A 24,377-nucleotide genomic window follows, 5' to 3' on the forward strand; every position below is an offset into this window, starting at 1 on the left:
CCCTCACTCAAAATTTCTTGCTCTCCCCCAAGAGACCATCTCTCTTCTCCCCTCAGCATTCTTCCCCTCCAATGGATCTTACCCAACGGTGTCTGCTGCCTCCCCTCTGCTAGTTCTCCCTTCCAGAAAAAAGAAGGCCTCTAGCTCCTCTCCTTCTCTCTCTTTTATCTAGCTCAAGACACCCTCAAAAGGAGAGCATATCCCTTCCTGATACGTGTCATCTCTGCAAAGGACATTTTCTGCTACCTTTAACAAAACTACCAGAAACCCCCTGCTACCCAGACTCTCCACTACCCTCTCTAAAACAGCCAGCAAAAAAACCCCCAAAACCTCACTGCCATGTGTCCTACCCTCATAGCATACCACCAGAATATCCTCTTTTGCCACCTGTCTTTTACAGCTCACATTCCAAAAGGTAAGATAATAGAACGTGAACGAAAGGTGGCAAAAAAGAATAAGTCTTTTCTAGACCCAATATGAGGGGCCTACACTATTACATAATGTAAGACTAAAAGCTCTCCATTATTTCATTTCTTAATTTTAATAAGAGTTGAAAATTGGGTAAGTTGGATGTGTTTGATGTTTAACTCAGGTAAGCTCGTCCATCAAATATGTTCAATCCATATCAAGACTAATCTAATGTTAAGTTGAGAATTTCTAGTAGGGAAATTATGCGGTACAAAAAGAGGTACCGTACCAAAAAATCTTGGCCATCCATTTTAAATTTGAAAAAAAAAAAAAAAGACTAAGTTAACCGGTTAAGGTAGTAACTGGTTCTCACCTTCGATCCACTCTCCTCTCTTCTCCTTTTACCTCTTCTTCCACCATCCTTCTCCCTCAACAATTTTGGGGTTATATAAAATAAATAACAGATAAATATTGAGATAAAAAATAGAATTGGATAAAATAAAAATGAAATTAATATAAAAATTGTAAAATATATTTATTAACAAAAAAAATTCATCCCATAGTCATTACTACATTGTTTTATTTTTAACAAATTATTAAATATTTAAATTCCACATAAAATTCAACATTTTGATATTTTAATCATATGTAAAGCAAATGTATTAGTTAATTGGACAATCCTCATATTTTTTGTACTCTTCAGATTTAAAATTTTTAATTTAATTATTTTAAATTAAAATTATAATAAAATAAATAATTATACTATTCTGCGTTACTAATGATGGTATTTTCAAAAATAAATTTCTAATTTCAAAAATTAAAAATTAAAAGTCATACAAACTATGTGATGAAGGTATCAAAAAAGTATTACTTGCATTCTTCCTACCCTTCTCACATTTTTTGTACTCTAAATTATTATTTTTAATTCTCAAATTTGCTGTTTAACTTGATAGGATAATAAAATAGTTTAATAATACTATTTTGAGTTATTATTTGTAGAATTGTTAAAAAAAAAAGAATTAAAAAAATTAAAAATTGAAAGAGGTAAAAAAAAAAATGTATTCTTTATCTTCTTTGTAACCTCGAAATTTTATATTTTTTTTTTTCATTTTAAAGATTTATTTTCACTTGAAAATGCAATTATATTGTCTATCAATTCTAATTAGACTTAGAAATGATAAAAAAAAATATTCTTAAAAAATTAAAACAATAAAATACTAAAAAAAATTGGAGATGATACAAAGAATGTGAAGAATGAAATTCAAAATATTTGCTAATGTTTATTTTTTTTTTAAAAAATACAATGATAAATTTTTAAAATTTACATTTAAATATATATATAAAATTTGAGATAATAATTTTTTTTAATACTTTATTTTTTTACTGGTTTTTATCAAGCATTACCTTTTTAAAAAAATAAATAAATAAATAAAAACGTTTATTTATAAGGGAAAGTTGTGTTTTCATGGGCCAATATGGTAATAATATTGTTTTGAGAACCCAATTTTGCATATTTCAAAATTGATAATGTAATTAGAAAATATTTGGAGAATCATGCACTTTCAGCTTATGTGTATTTCAATACCAAAAATACCCTTCATCTTGCCAGCTAAGCGTTCCACATCTGAAAATTCAAAAGAGAAAAACCCTTCGAAAAGCCACAAAACCAATATCTCTCTCGTATTCTGCTTTTCCCCTTCTCTCTCCCATTCTCAATCTCAGAAACCCAAAATGTTGTAAAACCTAACCTCTTTCATTTCTGTAACATTCTCGTCTCCCATTTTTGTAACCTTTTCCCCAAATTACTTGATCCAGAAACCCTAATTTCTGAAAAGAAGATCAGATCCGGGGAAAATTGGTAATCAGAATCAATGGTGGGTGCATCGAGCTCATGGTCTCGCGCATTGGTTCAGATCTCACCCTCCACTTTCTCCGTCATCGGTATCGCCATCGGCATCGGCATTTCCGTCTTGGGTGCCGCTTGGTACTTTCTTTTCCCTTCCTCCCCTGCAAAATCCACCAAAATAAAACAACTAATAAAATTTTTGCATTCTTGTCAAACCAGCGGAGGTTTAGGTTAAATCGATACATTATATTTGATTTTTTTTTTTTTTTGTTGGATCGTTGTTTTGATGGTTGCGTTATTGCTGCATTTTTAGGGGAATTTATATAACTGGAAGTATTTTAATTGGTGCCATCAAAGCTCCTCGGATTACTTCAAAAAATCTGATTAGATGAGTACTTCAACTTTCTTTCTTTCTTTTTTTCTCGCTGGTTTTATGGATCATTGATGTGGTATTACATTGACTGGCTTATTAATGAGAGGTAACTGACAACTTCCATGTGTAAAAAAAATTGAATTATGCCACCACTTGCTAGATTGTCCGGGCATAGGTTACATGGTCGTAGGATAAGCTGATACGCCTATTTACCATCAATATCAATGAGTGTCAATTCTGAAATCTTACTGAACATACATTTGGACAAATCAATATCAATATTGCGGCCAATATTTCAGTATGGTTCATGTTGATATTCTATAATATTATTGGTATTCCTCATTTACTTTGATGAACTGAAGATTTTTGTGCTCATTTCCTATGCAATACTTGCTTGTTTTGAGCTTAATTTGAAGACTCATTCAAGATTGCTGCTAAATTCACAAAGTATCGGCACTATAGAATTGTAATAGACTTTATTTTTATTTTTTCATTTGGATTACAACCTGTTTGTTCCTTTGGATTATTCCAGCTGCTTCAATGTGTTGGAATTCATTAATATTGAAACCCTAGTGTTTTTTAGCGGCCATTTATTTATTTATTTATTTATTTTTTGTCTCTTGCATTGTAGATATGTGCCTAGTGGAGTGAAGGGAGGTTCTTATTATAAGTTTTTATGCATCTTTGAAATTCTTGTTTTTCTCTGTCATCCAAGATGGGTACTTGTTGACTGTTCAAGTACTTGATGTATTATCCTGTGGTATGCACCCTCTTAGAAGGTATAAGGTCTCTGAAAGGAAGAAATAGAGTAATGAATAATATGCATAAAGCTTCTGGTCATAGCAGTTATAACAGCTATTGAAATAGGTCTAGAACTGTATTTCAAACTCTAATTCCCTTTGTACTTCATGTGAAGTTGATGTTAGACAATACAATGCCTGTAATTGGAATAATAAGAATTTCTTAATTTCTTTGGTTGTATAGCCCCTAGTCGTGATCTGAAGGGAATATGATCACAAGTTATTATAATCAATTTCTGATAAAAATTGAGATGTGGACAAAAGAAGTTAGAAAAATAAATAATAATAATATTAAAGTGGCTGAATACCAAAGCAAGCTTAAAGTGGCTGAATACCAAAAATATCATGAAGAAGAAATAGAGGAAGAGAAAATTATTAAGAATAAATTGACAAAGTCTACATAAGCTTAAAGCGGCTGAAAAGTGGCACAAGCTTAAAGTGGCTGAAAAGTCTACACAAGCTTAAAGTGGCTGAATACCATGCTGAAAAATTGCATGAAGAAGAAATAAAGGAAGAGAAACAAGAACAGAGCAAACTCCTTCATAGTGTTATCAAATAAACAATCTGCTCTATTTGATGTAGAGCATGTTAACAAGAAATGAGCAAATTTATTTGTTGGGAATACTTTTTGTGAATAATTGCAAATCCAGGGTTGTGATAAAAAGGATGATGATGGTATGAGTTTTGGTCCATATAAACAAAAGAGTATGGCTATAGCCTGTGCTAGCCAATAATTTGGCAAAACCCTTGTAAGGGTTCCACACATTTGAGGCATAAATCAGTGTATGACCTATTGGATTTCAAATCAGGGTTTGACTTGAAATCATTGGAAATTGCTTGAAATTGAGAAGATGGTGTCTTTGGTTGTATTTGATTGGGTTCTAAGCATTAGGATTATGGAAAGTGAATTAGAAATGCTGAGGATTGAAAAGAGTTGAAGAGGTTGTCGTGCAGCCATAGAATAAGGCATGGCAGAGAAGAAAGAGGATGAAGAGGGTTTTGAGAATGCACTCAAGGTAGCAAAGGGATGGTAAGAGGTCCAGAGGAAGAAGGGGTGGAAATGTTTTATACATGCCAAGTTCATTTCAGCTATTAGGGAATCAGCCCCTAGGGCAATAATGGCTTTCTTCACCATTGTAGTCAGTGAAGAAAGGATTGTCAGTAATTTGTTCACAGTATTGTTTAGAAGAAGAGGGTGTAAAAAACCTTGTTGCTTTGCAATAGTGGTAGGAGATGGCCTTTTGATGGAATAACCAACTGTAAATTGCAATGGGATATGGAATAATGGGGATATAACTATTAGAGCATAGTTAAAAAATAGTGGAATCAAATCTAAAGATAGTGAGGATCAGATGCAGTTATATTGTTGTAGTTATCCTCTTAGTACTCAGATATATTGCACTTTTTGTCTTTTGCCTTGTTGGACTCTTGGCTTCCTTGGACTCACATTTTGCAAAGTTATGTATACAACATTGATTTCAATTTTATAAAAAAGTCATTTATAAAAAAGCCCCCCCTTCACTTGCTAATGATGGTCAGATATGAATTGCCACCAAACTAGAGCTCGCATGCAGTGAGTAGTGCGGTTATTTGTTTTCCCTTATGCCAACCTTGTTCCCACATGTTTGATATATGTCACTTCCCAAGTAAAGTTATGATTGTGGCTGAAAGTAGTTGACCACTTCTGGTATTGTTGAGAGAACAATATAAAAGGAAAAATAAAAGCCAATAAGAGGAATTTTTTTTTCTAGTCGCCTACAGTAGTTATTTTAATTGCAGAGTTGCATCTATGCAATGTAGATGTCCATTTGTGGCTTGGGTGAGTTAATGTCTTGGTACTTTTGCCTTTGTGTGTGCATGGAAAAGCCTGGTGGAAAATGAAAACACCAAAAAGAGGATTTTTGTGTGTTGGATGAGTCATGTATCATGTTAATATGCTAGCGAAGTAGTTGCATAATAGGAGATGAACACATTGCGCTTATCCAAGTTTTCTTCAAAGCATAAGAAAAAACAAAATGAAAAGGAAAGTAATCCTCCACTTTGGAGAATTGTAGAATGTTTTTTGTGAACAAAAATTAGACTTCTTTTGCTGCACTGTATGCACAACGATACTACAAAATGCAGACCCCTTAAGAAATGATGGTTTTGACTTATTTTTTTGGTCATTTTCTCTTTTGGGGTGTTCGGTTCTTAGTGTCATATTCTGTGAGGTTGTTGCTATATATGGAGTTATTGTGGCAATCATTCTTCAAACAAAGCTAGAGAGTGTGCCTGCATCCAATATTTATGCACCAGAGTCCCTTAGAGTCAGATATGCAATCTTTGCCTCTGGAATTATTATGGGTTTTGCCAACCTTGTCTATGGGTATGTTTCCGGCTTTCCTTGCATATATTTCTTCAGAAACGAGTATGACTTCGCACCTAATGCATTCTGTTCTAATCACTTCCTTTTTTCTTTTTTTTTTGGGATAAAGGTCGTCGGTTCAGATGATCTTTCTATATGTCGGTTCATGCAGAAGGAGATGGACCACAACAATCAATGAGCAACTGGAAGGGAGTTTTTAGCATCTCATCATATACACAATATTTCAATGTGGATATAGATGTTGTTCTGAACAGATTAATAAGCTCTTTGCATCCCATTGGTGGAGATTTTTTCAGCAAGATTGATGCCAACCCTCATTTGTGAGTCCTTAATTCTCTGTTACAAGTATATTGAAAGAAATGGACAGTACTCTTTTTTACATTCTATTTGTTTTGTTTATTTTTGGAATCAATGTGTTTAAAGTGACAAGTCCTTACTGCATAAAAAATAGAAGAAGATAGAGAGAGAGAGAGAGAGAGAATCTCTCACTATTCTGAACTTCTAAGGCTCACATGGAAATGGCTTACATGCCCCAAACATCAAATGGTTAAGAATTATGTTCTTATATTGGCATAACATATTTTTATTTTTCTTTGTTAAGGAAAAAAACATTGTGGTGTTATTTTGTTTTTCCCTTGAAGTAGGTGTTATTTTGTTTTTCCCTTGAAGTAGCTCAAGTCAAAATTATGAAAGAGGGAGGAGAAAACAGGCACACATAGTAGTGGGGCAGGGCTCATTCTAGTACCAATTTATTTGAATGTGGAACCGGGTATTTTGGATTTATAATTAAGTGAATTGAAACAGTATTTTTAAATCTTGTTCATATCTGAAACTTGGATCAGAGGTGAGGAGGGAGGAAATTTTGAAATTAATTCATTATAGTGAATTGATGGATACTAAATTTTATAAGTTGAGTATACTAAATTATGATTATCAAATGTGTGAGTTTCTGTTCTTTACCTCGACTGTTGGAACCTTCAAAATATATTGGATGGTGAATTGATGGATAATAAATTTTATAAGTTGAGTATACTTTTTTTTTATCAGTAATAAAAATCATATATATATATATGTATGTATGTATAATAAGCTGCCCACGGGCACCTTTGGGTACATATGAAGAATAGAATGCATAGTCCTAGAAAGAAGAAGCAAAAAGAAGTAACTATGAGGTACTTTTTTAAAACTCTTGACTCCTTGGATAATGAGAGTTTGGAAGGGCACTTTTCGGAGGAGGAGGTTACCAAAGCTCTCTCAGATTTGGGGGGTGATAAGGTGCTAGGGCCGGATGGTTTTACGTTGGCGTTCTGGAAGTTTTGTTGGCCTATTGTCGGGGGGGAAGTGATGCAGGTGTTTGAGGAGTTCCACTTGCAGAATGCGTGTTGCCGAAGCCTTAATGCAACATTCTTAGTACTTATCCCGAAGAAAGGAGGGGCTAGTGACGTGCAGGATTTTAGGCCTATCAGTCTTGTGGGGAGCCTTTATAAAATTATGGCCTAGGGAAGAAAAGCAAAGCAGCGTGGAGATTAGCGCCTATTTGTCTCTTTTGGTGCATTTGGGGAGAGCGAAACCGAAGAACCTTCCAAGAGGAAGAAATGTCAGATACGAGTCTAAGAAACCTCTTTTTTCGGTCTCTTCTAGAGTGGTCTAAACCTTTTCTGGACTTGGACTATCTCTCCTTTCTGATTTTTTTGGGTGATGGGGTTGAAGTTTAGCTGTTTTCCTTTTTAGTCTGTTGTTGTTTTTGTGGCCTTGGGTTTGGCTTTCTTTGTATACTGCCTGTGTACATGGGGAGCGCCCCTTTTAGGCGTGTTTTAATCATTTTTCTTCTCTTTGTCTATCAAAAAAAAAAAAAAAAAAAAACCAAAGAATGGTGTTCCTAGCACTCCATGGGTTTGGAGGTAATTTGATTAACCCTCTTAAATATAGTCTGAGGGGAATGTGAATATTATTTTCTTCATAGATAGCTTCTATTTAGACTTTGTTAAATACTATAATTTTGTTGTAATAAAAGGTCTGTATCATTACCAGCTGTTATCCCTCACAAAATATTGTGCCACTTCATTTAATGAGTATAGATTTTAGTATTATTCTGATGTTTATTAATATGAATTTCAACCAGCCTGTAAAGTTCCATGTGATGGTCGTGGAAAATTTTGTTTTTAATTACTTTTTCAGTTTTCAATATCACGTCAATTTATGCATATTTCTTCATATGCGGTCTATATGAATAAGTTCGTATATTAGAATTTATATAAATTCACATCATATGGTAGTTTGATTTAGGTAATGACTTCTGGTCATTTTTTCACTGTTGCAGGGCTTCCTCATGTAAGGTGTATGGTGTTGTCCCGCCCCCGCACCAGTTATTGGTTGGTGTTCAGAGTTCTGGGAATGAGCTAAATGTAAAAACAAGTTCAAATCCTTGTTTGACATCATCGGATGGAAGCTCTACACCAACTCCATTAGTTTCCTCTTTTGACTTTGTGAACAGTGATTTATCTTTTTGGTGTTTCTCATGCGATGCATATTTGGATGCTCAAGCGATTTTGTAACTCCACCTTGTTTATGAAACTGCATGTATACTGAAATTTGGCCAGACCCCTCCATTTCCAACCACAGATAATCAAGAAAAAGCTTCAACTTCAGGCAATTAAGTTTCAACATAGTACATTAGATTTGTAGGTTCTACTATTGAGTCCTTTTTTTTTTGTTCTTCTCATTTTGGAAATTGGGAAGGATGTTGGGTTCTGGTTGGTTGTTAAGAAAAAACCAGTTGTTCACAACCATTGTTGAAATTATCCTTGAAATAGTTAAGGGAAACTGATTTTGTTTTATACAATACCAAAGAGAGTTATACAAGACATTCAAATGATTTCCTATATTAATTAATTTCATATGACTCTTATTATTTGCAATAGTAACACTGAAAATCAAACAATAACATTAGTTGATGGTTTATGGTAATTATGTTAATGTCATCCTTCACCAAAATCTGGAGTTCCTTGCAGATAACATGCACGCAGCTCGCATTTCAGCTTGCCCCACCTTGCATCAACTCTCTTACAAGGAAATATTGGTTTATTAAGGCTGTTGAAACACAAAACAATTGCAAATTAGCACAAACAAAACCAACTTGCATGTTGAGCAACACCCATTCTGGTTTATGAGAAACTTGGTTTCATTCATCAAATCAGAAACCTGAATTGATTTGGTAAAATGGGTCATGTTGAAAACCCAGCAGAAAAACAATTGACAGTTGAGACCTAAGTAGAAGTCAACCAATTGATAATGTCAAAATCATATCCAAACCTCCAAAGCAACAAGTTTAAACAGACCTGAGCTGCAAGAGTATGGAGAAAAGTCCAAGTAGCCCTTCCAAGCTCTACTTCACTCACATGGTTAGCTGATTTTCCCTGAACAAATAATTAATGAAATAATTTAGCAAGAAAGCCAAGTCTTACATGATACCATATGATAGAATAAATTCACCAAGTAGATGCAAATATGAATAGATATCTGTATTAGAACACAAATAAGGCACTAAGAATCCTATATCTGGTATGTGTAGAAGGTTTCACAGAATCATCAATTTTGACATGGCAAGTTCAATGTAGCATGATAGAAGTACCAAACTGAGAGAGATAGCATAAAATAGGGAAAACCCACTTGAACCAACAAGCCAGTCACAAAAAACCAAACTTTAGATAAGGTAGTACTTGAGGTCCCTTAAGGTAGTACCTAAGGGCCATTAAGGTAGTACCTAAAGGCTCTTAAGGTAGTACCTAAGGTACAATCCCAAAAAACCAAAGGTGGACCACTTGAGCACACAAGAGAACCACATAATGACATAGTCTAAGGGTCATAAAGGAAGGCCCGAGGCTTGGGAGAGGTAGAGTTCAAGTTTACCTTAAGGTAGTGCCTAAGGTCCCTTAAGGTAGTACCTAAGGGCCCTAAAGGTAGTACCTAAGCTAAAGTCCCAAGAAACCATTGGTGGACCACTTGAGGAATGAAGAGAACCACATACTGGGATGGTCCAAGGGTCACCAAGAAAGACCCGAGGCTTGGGAGAGGTTGAGTTCAAGTTTACCTTATGGTAGTACCTAGGGTCCCTTAAGGTAGTACCTCAAGGCCACTGAGGTAGTACCTAAGGGCCCTTAAGGTAGTACCTAAGCTACAGTCTGAAAAAACCATTGGTGGACCACTTCAACACTGAAGAGAACCACATGATGGGATGCTCTAAGGGTCACCAAGGAAGACTCGAGGCTTGGGAGAGGTTGAGTTCAAGTTTACCTTAAGGTAGTACCTAAGGTCCCTTAAGGTAGTACCTCAAGGCTACTAAGGTAGTACCTAAGGGCCCTTAAGGTAAGTTACAGTCCCAAAAAACCCTTGGTGGTCCACTTTAACACTGAAGACAACCACATAATGGGATGCTCTAAGGGTCACCAAGGAAGACCCGAGGCTTGGGAGAAGTTGAGTTCAAGTTTACCTTAAGGTAGTACCTAGGGTCCCTTAAGGTGGTACCTCAAGGCCACTAAGGTAGTACCTAAGGACCCTTAAGGTAGTACCTCAAGGCCACTGAGGTAGTACCTAAGGGCCCTTAAGGTAGTACCTAAGCTACAGTCTGAAAAAACCATTGGTGGACCACTTCAACATTGAAGAGAACCACATGATGGGATGCTCTAAGGGTCACCAAGGAAGACCCGAGGCTTGGGAGAGGTTGAGTTCAAGTTTACCTTAAGGTAGTACCTAGGGTCCCTTAAGGTAGTACCTCAAGGCTACTAAGGTAGTACCTAAGGGCCCTTAAGGTAAGCTACAGTCCCAAAAAACCCTTGGTGGTCCACTTTAACACTGAAGACAACCACATAATGGGATGCTCTAAGGGTCACCAAGGAAGACCCGAGGCTTGGGAGAAGTTGAGTTCAAGTTTACCTTAAGGTAGTACCTAGGGTCCCTTAAGGTGGTACCTCAAGGCCACTAAGGTAGTACCTAAGGACCCTTAAGGTAGTACCTAAGCTACAATCCCAAAAAACCCTTAGTGGACCACTTGTGGAATGAAGAGAACCACATAATGGGATGGTCCAAGGGTCACAAAGGAAAGCCCAAGGCTTGGGAGAGGTTGAGTTCAAGTTTGCCTTATGGTAGTACCTAGGGTCCCTTAAGGTAGTACCTCAAGGCCACTGAGGTAGTACCTAAGGGCCCTTAAGGTAGTACCTAAGCTACAGTCTGAAAAAACCATTGGTGGAGCACTTCAACACTGAAGAGAACCACATGATGGGATGCTCTAAGGGTCACCAAGGAAGACCCGAGGCTTGGGAGAAGTTGAGTTCAAGTTTACCTTAAGGTAGTACCTAGGGTCCCTTAAGGTAGTACCTCAAGGCCACTAAAGTAGTACCCAAGGGCCCTTAAGGTAGTACCTAAGCTACAGTCCCAAAAAACATTTGGTAGACCTCTTGAGCACTCAAGAGAACCACATAATGGGATACTCTAAGGGTCACAAAGAAAGGCCCGAGGCTTGGAATTTAATAATTCACTATGATATGATGTAAAATTTTGTAACATGGTAGTTAAAGGTTGCAGGCATTACACTACTGAAAAATCATGTCAGATGAAGTAATAATCAATATAATCACTTCATATATACGCCTATGATTCTCAACAAATGCATGAACAAAAAATTGTGGGACATGCTTTAAGTAGAAAGATAGATAATTAGTAAATTTCACATGTCAAATTAGAGCCAAATAGATAGAGCAACTATTGCGTGAGAGGGTCAAAGGGCCATCAAAGGGGTGTTAGATGTTTCTAGTTGCAAGTTTCTTCTCCAGATATGGAAGAGTAGTACCAGCTTACTGTGTTTTCACTCAAGTAAATGATGCAAAGTCAAAAAAGGAGAACCTACCCTATTACTTCCTTTATATCCATTCTCTTTTTTGGATTTCTCCATCTCTTTCTCCCACAACTACTTGGCACAATTGTTTAGTTACTTGCATAGAACTTCTAAAAATCCAATATAAGCAATGAGGCTAGGCAAATGAGAAATCATGTGAATAAAAATCTAAAACTAGTATCTTTATTCAAAAATGCAATGAAAAATAGCCACTATAGTAGGAAAATGACTAACAATACAAGCATTATGCATGTATTAATACAACTATTTGAAAATAATATGGGATTTAAACCCCAATGAGCTGGAATAGGAAATTTCACCGTCAAAGTGGAAAATATTATCATTTTTATGCACTCTCTGCTGACTCCTTTTTATGTTCCTAAATTGCCCCTTCATGCCTCCAAGTCACCAACAACGTGTCGATACTTTGTGAATTTAGCAGCAATCTTGAATGAGTCTTCAAATTAAGCTCAAAACAAGCAAGTATTGCATAGGAAATGAGCACAAAAATCTTCAGTTCATCAAAGTAAATGAGGAATACCAATAATATTATAGAATATCAACATGAACCATACTGAAATATTGGTCGCAATATTGATATTGATTTGTCCAAATGTATGTTCAGTAAGATTTCAGAATTGACACTCATTGATATTGATGGTAAATAGGCGTATCAGCTTATCCTACGACCATGTAACCTATGCCCGGACAATCTAGCAAGTGGTGGCATAATTCAATTTTTTTTACACATGGAAGTTGTCAGTTACCTCTCATTAATAAGCCAGTCAATGTAATACCACATCAATGATCCATAAAACCAGCGAGAAAAAAAGAAAGAAAGAAAGTTGAAGTACTCATCTAATCAGATTTTTTGAAGTAATCCGAGGAGCTTTGATGGCACCAATTAAAATACTTCCAGTTATATAAATTCCCCTAAAAATGCAGCAATAACGCAACCATCAAAACAACGATCCAACAAAAAAAAAAAAAATCAAATATAATGTATCGATTTAACCTAAACCTCCGCTGGTTTGACAAGAATGCAAAAATTTTATTAGTTGTTTTATTTTGGTGGATTTTGCAGGGGAGGAAGGGAAAAGAAAGTACTAAGCGGCACCCAAGACGGAAACGCCGATGCCGATGGCGATACCGATGATGGAGAAAGTGGAGGGTGAGATCTGAACCAATGCGCGAGACCATGAGCTCGATGCACCCACCATTGATTCTGATTACCAATTTTCCCCGGATCTGATCTTCGTTTCAGAAATTAGGGTTTCTGGATCAAGTAATTTGGGGAAAAGGTTACAAAAATGGGAGACGAGAATGTTACAGAAATGAAAGAGGTTAGGTTTTACAACATTTTGGGTTTCTGAGATTGAGAATGGGAGAGAGAAGGGGAAAAGCAGAATACGAGAGAGATATTGGTTTTGTGGCTTTTCGAAGGGTTTTTCTCTTTTGAATTTTCAGATGTGGAACGCTTAGCTGGCAAGATGAAGGGTATTTTTGGTATTGAAATACACATAAGCTGAAAGTGCATGATTCTCCAAATATTTTCTAATTACATTATCAAGTTTGAAATATGTAAAATTGGGTTCTCAAAACAATATTATTACCATATTGGTCCATGAAAACACAACTTTTTCTATTTATAATTTGGAAATAAAAAGTAGAAGAAGAATCCAAAATGCCACGATGTATTCACGGGAACATATAATAATGACATGCCATGTGGGCTTATGTCATCAAATAGTGATAGCTATATTTTGTGGGACACTTAAATCGCGATGCCAACCACACGTGTATGATGTATCCCATCAATTTGACTAACAATTTTAATCAAATGTTATGATTGATGTACTGACATGCCATGTGGGCTCATGTCATCAAATAGTGATAACTATATTTTGTGGGGCACTTTAATCACGATGCGGATTTTTTGATAAAATTACGATAATTTTAAAAATTAATTCCTAAATTATCGTAGTAAAAATAATTTCAAATATACTGCAATTTTATCCGAATAAGAAAAAAAAAATTATAAGTGTAAAATTGTCTCTTAAAATTTATAAAAAAAAACCGTCTTTCCAAGACACGATTTCTAAAATTCCATTTTTTATATGAGAAATATTTAAGAAGTGAGAAAAACTCTCTTGAATTTCTCACTTTTGTGTGGAAATTGTCTCTCCACTTAGGTGTTTTTTTTTTTCAATTTAAGTGAAAATTTCTCATTTTTGTTGTCCTTAAAAAGACGATTTCCCACTTGTTTTATTTTTATTTTTTATTTAAGTGAAAATTTCACATACACATATATATATATATATATATATATATATATGGAAATCAATGATATGTAATCGCAGATGACATATATATGTTTAGACAACAATGGGTCACGGGATTTTACCAGGTGGAATATGGTAACCTTCTTGTCTCAGATGTCGGAAACAAAGAGAAGCATTGGCCAGGTCATATCATTATCATCATCATCCAGATTATAGGTTTGATACATGTCCTGTAATGCTTCTTTGATCTCCCTTTTAAACTGGTATGCCAATCCCAAGCGTTGGATGGAATCTATGAAGTTCAGCAGTAGTGAAGACTTTCTGGCAGTAGCTTTTAGCTCTTTTCTCAGTTATGATTCATGGGCAACCTGCACCAGTAAAATATTGTATATGAATAAACGTATGTTAGAAATGTTAGACTGAGTGCATGATTTACTTCAAGCTCAGATTTTCAAGAAAATTGGTTGTTTAATATCAAACTAATTTTTCTGGGACATGTCACATATTTAGCGTCAGTTTGAACATATTTTTTAAAATTTGTTTTTAAAAACTATTTTCAAGTAAAAGAATAAAAACATTTGTTTTTAATGTTTTGTAAAAATAAGGATGTTTGACAAGTTGTTTTTAAAAATATATTTTTTTAAATATTACAAATTTAATTTATATAGTATAAATTAAATTTAATTCAGCTCTTATTAAAAATGAAAATAGTTTTATAACTATAAATAAATTAAAAAATAATTTTTAGTAAAACATAAATAATAATATTATAATAAAATTATAAATTACATTTTTTTTTATAAAAAATATACCATTTTAGTATATATTAGAAATATAAGGATATTAATATCTGGTAAATTTGTCTTATTAGAAATGAATAATAATAAATTTTAATAATTGTAGACCCCCCCAAGGAGCTGGGGGGACTTTTCTTTTATTATTTCTTTGCTGTTTTTCCGGACGGCTCTCAAGTGGGCTGCTTTCAGGCGGCTGATGGGAGGTTGGCTCGAGCAGAGAAGTGCGGCTGATGGGAGAGGCAGCAGAGAGGCTTGCGGGAGAAGCCAAAGAAAAAGGAGCTAAAGGGAAAACAGAGAAAAATGGAAAAAAGGTGGAAAAAAAAGAACGCAGGGGTCTTCTTGCTGATTGGCAGCTGAAAGGAAGCTTATCAGGTGCATTTTCTGGACCGCATACCTATTGCAGCTGTTTTCCTTGTTATTGTTGTGACTGTGTTATCAATAATATGTGCCTTGTTCTTCCTATGAAATTCATTTAAGAGTGATCCAATTCCTTTTTACCTCTCCCTTGGATGCCTGAATCATATCTTTGGGTCTTGTTTCAACCTGGTTTTCCCACCTGTACGAGAACCTTCTGACTTCAAGATAAGATGAGGCTCATGTGTTTGGATACTCTGTTTTTTTTTTGTGTTGGCTCTTTGCTATTGATACTCTGTTTTTTTTTTTTTATGGCCGCACATACCCATTATGTCCAACACCACTCACGTCTCACATCTCTCATTCCGGCCACTATCCATTCCATGCATTTCCTACCCGCTTATTGCTAACTTTCCCATGCACATGAAGCCCCATGCGCACATGCCAGCCTTGCTCATTCAAATACCCATTAAGCTCACCGTTCACGTTCTCATTCCACCTTAACAGCACACCCATATCTATCTACACCATTCCTACCCGTATATATGTCCCTTAAACTCACCATCTTCAACCCGTTCCCTACACTAATGCAGTACCCGGCATTGCACCCCCGCTTACATATTCGCCTCATTGCCAATGTTGGTTCCGGTGGAGGTGGCGCTCCCGTCTCTGCTGCCGCTCCAGCTGGTGGTGGTGCTCCTGCTGTTGCCGTCGCCCCTGTAGTTGAGGAGAAGAGGGAGAGCACGTGGACGCGCCGAGAAAGCGGCGCGTGCCGGCAGCCAGCTTCATCTCGGCGTGATGGAGTCAGCCGCCGCTGCCGCGGAGAGAGGGTGAGGGGAGTTGCAGCCAGGCGGGGTGAGTTGGTGAGGGAGATGAGTCTCTGGACCCGCCCATGCTAACATTGGACTTGGGCCAGTTTTTAGAGCCAAGCCCAAGCTTGTGATCCATTTTTGGTTTGCCCAGGTATCAAATATGGGTTTGTTTTTAGAGAAGCCCAAGTTTGTGAAGGCTTTAATTGCCTTGGGCTTGCCCATTGATGATAGATGTCAGCTTGGGTTTGCCCATGGTAGGGATATTGGGCTTAGGATAAAGTCCAAGGCCCATTTCCTAACCCCCTTTTAACCCCTTTTCAAGGCCCAAGGCCCATTTCCAATCTTTATCCCCTTTTCAAAGCCTATTATTATTATTATTAATTATTATTATCATTGTTATTATCATTATTATTAATTATTATTATTATTGTTATTATTATTATTATTATTGATTATTATTATTATGGTTTCTATTATTATTATCATTGTTAATTATTATTATCATTGTTATTATTATTATTATTAATCATTATTATCATTTCACACTATCAACATCCATTTATTACTATTATTATCATCATTAACCCAAACTTTCAAGAATCTCATTATTATTATTACTATTACCTCAAATTCTCAAAATCTATTCATTACTATTATTATTATCATTAATCCAAACTTTCAAAACCCTATTATTATTATTGCTAACTCAACTTTCAAAATCTCATTATTATTAATTCACATTTTCAAAATCTATTTATTATTATTTATTATTATCATTAATCCCAACTCTCAAAATCTTATCATTATCATTATTGTTAACTCAACTTTCAACATCTATTTATTATTATTATTATCATCATTAATCCAAACTTCCAAAAATCTCATTATTATTATTATTATCATTAACTCAACTTTCAACATCTATTTATTATTTATTGTTATCATTAATCCCAACTCTCAAAATCTCATTATTATTATTATTATTATAAACTCAACTTTCAAAGTCTATTTATTATTATTATTATCATCATCAACCCAAACTTCCAAAAATCTCATTATTATTATTATTATTAACTCAACTTTCATAATCTATTTATTATTATTATTATCATCATCAACCCAAACTTCCAAAAATCTCATTATTATTATTATTATTAACTCAACTTTCATAATCTATTTATTATTATTATTATTATCATTAATCCGAACTTTCAAAAATCTCATTATTATCATTATTATTAATTCATACTTTCAACATCTATTTATTATTATCACTAATCCAAACCTCCAAAATCTCATCATTATCATTATTATTAATTCGCACTTTCAACATCTATTTATTATTATTATTATCATAATTAATCCAAACTCTCTTATTATCATTATTGTTAACTCAACTTTCAAAATCTATTTATTATTATTATTATTATCATTAATCCAAATTCTCAAAATCTTATTATTATTATTATTATTATTAATTCACACCTTTAAAATCTTATTATTGTTATTATTATCATTAATTCAGACTTTCGAAATCTTATAATTATTATTATTATTAATTCAACCTCTCAAGACCTCATTACTATCATTATTATAAATTCAACTTTCAAAAGTCTATGGTCTCGTATTTCAATTTCCTAAAGTCCGTTTCTCATTTTCTTTAACAAATTTCGATTTAATCACCGGAGCTCTAATCTTCAAAATTTAATTCCAAATACTCCAATTTTCAAATAAGCTCCAATAATTCAGTTTTCGCTCGAATAGTTTTTAATCACATTTCAGTTCCTAAATAATCTTCTGATCTTCTTGATTTTACATAAGCAATAATAGTTTCTTCATAATTCTAAAAACGCGGGATTCGTGAGATTAGTTAGTGAACAATAAATTGGGCTTTGTTGGGGGCCCTATGTTTGATCCCTTTTTGACTGTCAATTGTCGTGCTTAATGTATTTCGCTTGAGCTTCGTTTCGCACTCCGATATGCATGAGCTATATTTTGTATTCATTAATTGTGCACTAATCCCGTTTCTTGATAGCGCGTTGCTGTTTGTTGCCCAGGTACGCATTCACTCATTCTGATCATTCACTATACATATTCTGATTCTCATATATGCATGATTGATGCGAGTATCCATTGACTTTCTTATTCGATTGCCATGTCAGTTTCACTTTATTAGTAGAGACCCGACTTTAGGGACTTAGAGGGGTGCTACGGTCTCTACCGTACCTTCCCGATAAGTAACCTGACCCCCGAACCCGATCCGGTTTTTCACAGACCACCTTTTCCAAAACAAGGAGTCACACTTAGGGTTTTTCTTTCTTATTTTGTTTACCCTTTTAAAATAAAACAAAAATAAGTGGCGACTCCAAGTCAATTTTTCTTAACCAGTAAAATCATTTTTCAAAGTCAAAATCGAATTTCGCCATCGAGTGGGAAACGCATTGAGTCGAAATGCGGGGTCCACAATAATATTTTATTTAAAATAAATATTGAATAAAGTTTAACTTTTTTAATATGTAAATGAGTCAAGTTATTCATTACATTTACTTAATATTTTAAATTGTTTTGATTTAATCTGTAATTAATTAGATCAATTTTTTGAATTCAAAATTATTCTTAAAATTTTTTAAAATAATTAAAGAATTTAAATTATTCATTTTGTCTTAATTTATAATTTATTTTCCTAAATTCAAAATATATATTTGTATGCATAGGAGAAGCAATAAAATAATTTTGATCTATTATTTTTTTTTTAATGATTAGAAATTTAGATATATTTTTTTATTTTCAAATTATTTTTAAAAATTGTTAAACCCATTAATAAATTCAATATAAAGTATTACTTGATTTAAAGTTCATTTTTATAGTGAGAAAATTCATAAAAACATACTTTATGAGTAGAAAAAACTAATAAAACTATTACAAACCAATTTTATTCATAAATTTATAGTATTAATGAATTTATTATTTGGGTTTCAAATTATTTTTAAAAATAGTAAACTTGTTAATGAATCCAATACGTTAAATTTTGTTTAATTTGAAACTTGTCTGGTTGAAAAGAAATTAGAAAATAATGATTCTATATAGAAGAAAAATAATAGTTATTTTAAACCAATTTTTGTTCATAAATTCTTCGTATTAATTGATTTACTATTTAAGTTTTAAATTATTTATATAAGTTACTAAACTGATTAATGATTTCAACAATACTTATTGTTTTTGAAAATTAATAAATTTTATTTATCAAATACAATTTGATTAATGAAAACTTTTAGAAAAGTTATTATTATTATTATTATTTTTATAAAAGTACGTATAATTTAAAGGAATATTATATTTTATCATTTATAATATCGGTATTATTGAGATAAAAAAGAGAATGATATCATATTCAATTTTATTTGTTCTTTATAGGTTTTTAAAAATTTTGTATGTTTTTATTTTGTCTTTAAAAATTAATGATAACAACTTCTACTTGTTCTTTAGAAATTATTCTCTATTTTATTTTATTTTTAAAAATAGTTTTATGTTTTTAAAAATAAAAAACAATTTTTAAATCATGCAATAAACAGACTTTGAGTAATTTTGTTTTAGGCTTTGATTTTTGCTATTGAGGGCTTTGATCCGCTTATTTTGAGGGCTTCAATTTTTGACATACATCTTCGAAGACGAGATGATTACAGGTTTTAATGGTGTTTAGGGATTAAATTTGTTAATAGTTTTGCCCAAAATTATTGTGATAGATCTGCCTTAAGAAATTGGCATCCCAATAATCTAACATCTTATTATTATTATGTCTGATCGGGACTCCATGTCATCTTCAAATGTTGCTCTGGAATCATAAATGCCACTATCAAGGTAAAGTATGTAGGAGGATTTTTCAGTCGACTTGAATCCTTATTGGTTTTATTGTTGTTACTACTCTATTACGAAATGTAAAAGTTTGTTTGATCATGTGTTTTAAAAATTAATTCATAATATTGTTTTTTATTTCAAATTTTTAAAAATAAAGTGAAATGCAAAACAACTTTTAAAAAGCAAATAGAAGTTATTTTTTATCAATTTTTAAAAGCAAAAATATATATAAACAAATTAAAAAAATCATAAAAAGCAAATAAAATTGAACATGTTACCATTCTTCTTCTCTCATCATAATCCAATATTGATACAAAAAATTTTCAAATATGATATTATTTTAAACTACAAATGTTCTTTTTTCTTTCTAAATTTAATTTCTCTAAAATTTTTCATTAAGAAAAAAAAATTCCAAATCATGCTATACTTGATATATAAAAAAAATATTGATTTTTAAAAGTAATTTGAAGCTCAAAAATCGATTTAATTAGTATTAAAAAGTTATGAAACTCATTTTCAATTACCTAGTTAGTTTTTTCTTTGCATATATCATATTTTTGCAAATTTTTTCGGTTATGCAAACAAACTCCAAATCAAGCAAGAATTAAGGCATTGGTTTCATTAACGAGCCTACTAATTTTTAAAAATAACTTATAAAATAATGAACCAGAAATCAATTGTATCTCTTCTAAATCTGCTGGGGTCCATTGGGCCCAATTTGGACGATCAGCCCACCTAGCCCACCTGACCCGCCCATTAATTCCTAAGGCAGTTAAAGGGGCAACATCTATCAAATCAACATTGTTTCTCTCTCCAAGTTTAGATGTGGGATTCCTTGTTAGAAATTGTATATATATTATAAGTCATAACATCTTTGCTAAATTATTAATATATATTATAATATAAATTAATTAAAATAAAATTAGTATAAATAAGTTAATTTTAATTATCTTATTATTTATTTATATACTAATTAATGTAAGACAAATATAAATTTATAAATAAAAATATTTATTTAAATATTATCATTTCTTTTTGTCTTTCAATATATTCAAACTAAACATATTATCATTTTAATATTAATATATTTTCAAATATTATTACATAATGTTCCAAATTTATTAATATGTTTTCAAAATTCACATATTATTGCATATATATTAATTTCTTTAATAAAACAACTTTAATAAGTATTATAATTGTTTTATCATTTTTTCTATTTTTGTAATATTTTTATAAGTTTTGATCAATTTTCATTTTATCGATTTTGTTAAAATATTTATTGATTTTTTTTATATATTACGATATATCTATAAAATCCAAGTACGTTCCTATAACTCTTAATTTAGATATCCTCTACATAAATATTAGTTATTTTTTATGTTTTGTAATATTAATACTTTAATAAATTTCCTAGTGGCAACATTAACTATTTTTTAATTTAAAAAATATATAACAAATGTTTTAATGTTGATTTTACAATTTTGAATATTTTTATAATTTTCCACCAATCATTACAAAGCATGTTGTTGAACAAGCTAGTCACACAAGCTTGTCACAAAAATTCAAACCAAGTTCTTTTTAGGGAATGGCACCGGTAACGATTTTTCTGAAAAATGAAGAGTGGTCTTTAATTGTCTAATTTCAAAAGAACATTTTCTTGAGGTCGTCACCTGGAAGAAAAAATAAAGTTCTAGCTTACCTCAAAATGTCAGCCTTCACGTTGTGGTTTACGTGTGTGGCTTATGCTTATGTTGTGCATGTCTTTTACATGCAATTTGGTCAGTTTATGGCCACTTTGCTCTGGATTAGAGCCCTATAAATACGTGAGTACTGAAGTTGAGGCAAAAGCATCGGACAATAGTATAACCAACTTTCAAGGCAAAGTAGAAAAATGTCAGCTCCGCCGTTGTTCGGCGCTGTTCAAATTATCATCCTAGCATTTGGGGGAATCATTTCCTTATGCTTCTGAATGCACGGTAAGATATTTGTCTACTAGCTACCGACCATTGTTAACTAGTATACCCATGCTAGCTATTGGGACTCCCTAGTGTAATTAGAATGCTGTGACATCATAAAATAAAGTTGTGTTATTTTATTAATTGCTTCAATTTAGTGGTGCAGAACACTCATGCTTATTTAGAGCAACAAGTTCAACAACTGAAAGAAGTGAGGAAGATGCTAATCACTGATGATGATGATTCCGAGCAAAAGTTGCTCTTGATTGATGCAATCCAGAGGCTAGGTGTGGCTTACCATCTTGAGAGTGAGATTGATGAAGCATTACAACTCGTGTTCGATGGTTACGTTATCTCTGCTGAAGAAGATGATGATGCTTATACTGCGGCTCTTCGACTTCGGTTACTAAGACAACAAGGGTACAATGTTTCATGTGGTGAGTCTTTTCCATCATATCTTCAGTTTTCTCAAAACTATGATACACTTCCATTAGTTATCATGCGAAGAAACTTAATACACATGCAATATTTAGGTATACGTATGAACATCATCTACAAATTTGAAACTCCTAGTTATGTTGTGTGTTGTGAAGTAGATGCGTATTCAACAAGCTCAAAAATAGTGAGGGAAACTTCAAGGAATCCCTCAGCAGCAATGTGCGGGGGATGTTAGGCTCGTATGAAGCTACACATCTCAAGGTACATGGAGAAGACATATTAGATGAAGCACTTGCTTTCTGTACCACTCACCTTCAGTCCGTGGCAAAGTACTCTTCAAATCCTTTTGCTGAAGAAGTAGATCATGCCCTAAAGCAGCCCATCCGAAAGGGGTTAACTAGGCTAGAGGCCAGGCATTATTTTTCAATATACCAAGCCGATGATTCTCATAATACAGCTCTACTGAAGCTAGCAAAGTTGGATTTCAACCTATTACAAAAATTACACCAGAAGGAGCTAAGTGAGATTTCCGCGTAAGTTCGTAATTATGTAGGACTGCCTACTTTGTTTGTTTGAAGTTTGAAATTAAGGAATTATATTTAACTTGACCAGTTCCGTTGAATTGCACTGTATTTTAGGTGGTGGAAAGATTTAGACTTTGCACACAAGCTTCCTTTTGCAAGAGATCGAGTGGTGGAGTGCTACTTTTGGATATTGGGGGTGTACTTTGAGCCCCAGTTTTTCTTGGCTAGAAGATTCTGACTGAAGTAATAGCCATGACTTCTGTCATTGATGACATCTATGACGTGTATGGTACACTCGAAGAACTCAAGCTCTTCACTGAAGCAGTTGAGAGGTTTAATTCATACACTTCTTGATATTTGGTCTTCGATCCCATTGTTGACTCCAATTTTTGTATATTTATGTTAAAAGTTCATCTTCTGCATAGTCATTTATCGTTCCAGCTACTTTGACTTTCAGGTGGGATATCAGTGCCATAGATCAACTACCAGAGTACATGAGAGTGTGTTATCGAGCGCTCTTAGATGTATACAGTGAAATTGAGGAAGAAATGGCCAAGGAAGGAAGATCATATCGGCTCTACTATGCGAAAGAAGCAGTAAGGCTTGTCTGTGCTTATTATACTTGAACAATCAATAAGCCTAATAACAGTACTGATGAAATAAAAACCAAATCCATTCTTCAGATGAAAAATCAGAGCATATCATGAGGAAGCCAAATGGCTTCAAGTACAACAAATACCAACCATGGAGGAGTATATGTCTGTGGCATTAGTTACCTCTGCATACTCCATGCTGGCGACCACATCGTTTGTTGGAATGGGAGATGCAGTGACAGAAGAAACTTTCGATTGGGTCTTCAGTCAACCTAAGATTGTCAGGGCTTCAGCAATAATTTGCAGGCTCATGGATGATATGGTTTCCCCTAAGGTATGGCAGACCTTATGACTTCTGAATTCAAAAATGGCTCAAACAATTATTTTTATATTTTTCTAGTTTCCAATAACCTCTATGATTCTAATTTTGTAGTTTGAACAAAACAGAGAACATGTTGCCTCAGCTGTTGAATGTCACGTGAAGCAACATGGTGCCTCGGAGCAGGAAACACACAAGGAATTTAATAAACAAGTAACAAATGCATGGAAGGATGTCAATGAAGAGTACCTCATCCCAACAGCTGTTCCAATGACCATCCTCACGCGGGTTCTAAATCTTTCACGGGTTATAGATGTTATATACAAGAACGAAGATGGCTATACTCATTCTAGGACTGTTCTAAAAGATTTCGTAACTTCCATGCTAATCGATTCTGTGCCAATATTGTAGGGACCCCTCCCTCTGGGAAACACGTGGCACACATCTCACAGTGACACGTGACACGTATCACCAGTCGGACCATCATCATCCGGACCACCACCATCCGGATTCCCCTAAGGATATGCATGATGCAGTTCTCCTATCCGGACCGTCGCAAGGAAAGGCAAATGACGTTTCAGCTTCTCCTATCCGGACCGTCGCAAGGAAAGGCAAATGACGTTTCAGCTTCTCCTATCCAAGGAAGAGCAAACGACGCTGGCAGAGCATAGATATCCGGACAACCTTCATAATGCATCCGCTTCACAATACATCCGGATAATCAGTATATGTCATCCGGGTATAATCGTCCGGATCATCAATT

The 24,377-nt window shown here is 33.7% G+C and overlaps 1 protein-coding gene and 1 pseudogene across 3 annotated transcripts; both read left to right on the plus strand.

Annotated features, from left to right (window-relative positions):
• The first annotated feature begins 1,955 nt into the window (after positions 1 to 1,955).
• Positions 1,956 to 8,684, plus strand: LOC100854699 (V-type proton ATPase subunit c''1-like). Of its 3 annotated transcripts, none has more exons than XR_009465281.1 (4): positions 1,956 to 2,392; positions 2,568 to 5,792; positions 5,902 to 6,112; positions 8,113 to 8,684. XR_009465281.1 is itself a non-coding variant. In XM_059735416.1 (4 exons), exons 1-3 carry the CDS (start codon positions 2,280 to 2,282, stop codon positions 5,990 to 5,992), a joined length of 375 nt encoding a protein of 124 aa, XP_059591399.1. In that variant the 5' UTR covers positions 1,957 to 2,279; the 3' UTR covers positions 5,993 to 6,112; positions 8,113 to 8,684. The 3 variants fall into 3 exon arrangements, 1 of the variants encoding a protein (XP_059591399.1); XM_059735416.1 differs by having other exon boundaries at positions 1,957 to 2,392; positions 5,622 to 5,792; XR_002029130.2 differs by lacking the exon at positions 2,568 to 5,792 and having other exon boundaries at positions 1,972 to 2,392.
• Positions 8,685 to 15,660: 6,976 nt separating this feature from the next.
• On the plus strand, positions 15,661 to 24,025 carry LOC100252089 ((-)-germacrene D synthase-like; annotated as a pseudogene).
• Positions 24,026 to 24,377: the final 352 nt, after the last annotated feature.

This window comes from Vitis vinifera, chromosome 19 (assembly GCF_030704535.1).
Source record: "Vitis vinifera cultivar Pinot Noir 40024 chromosome 19, ASM3070453v1".
Lineage (NCBI taxonomy): Eukaryota > Viridiplantae > Streptophyta > Magnoliopsida > Vitales > Vitaceae > Vitis > Vitis vinifera.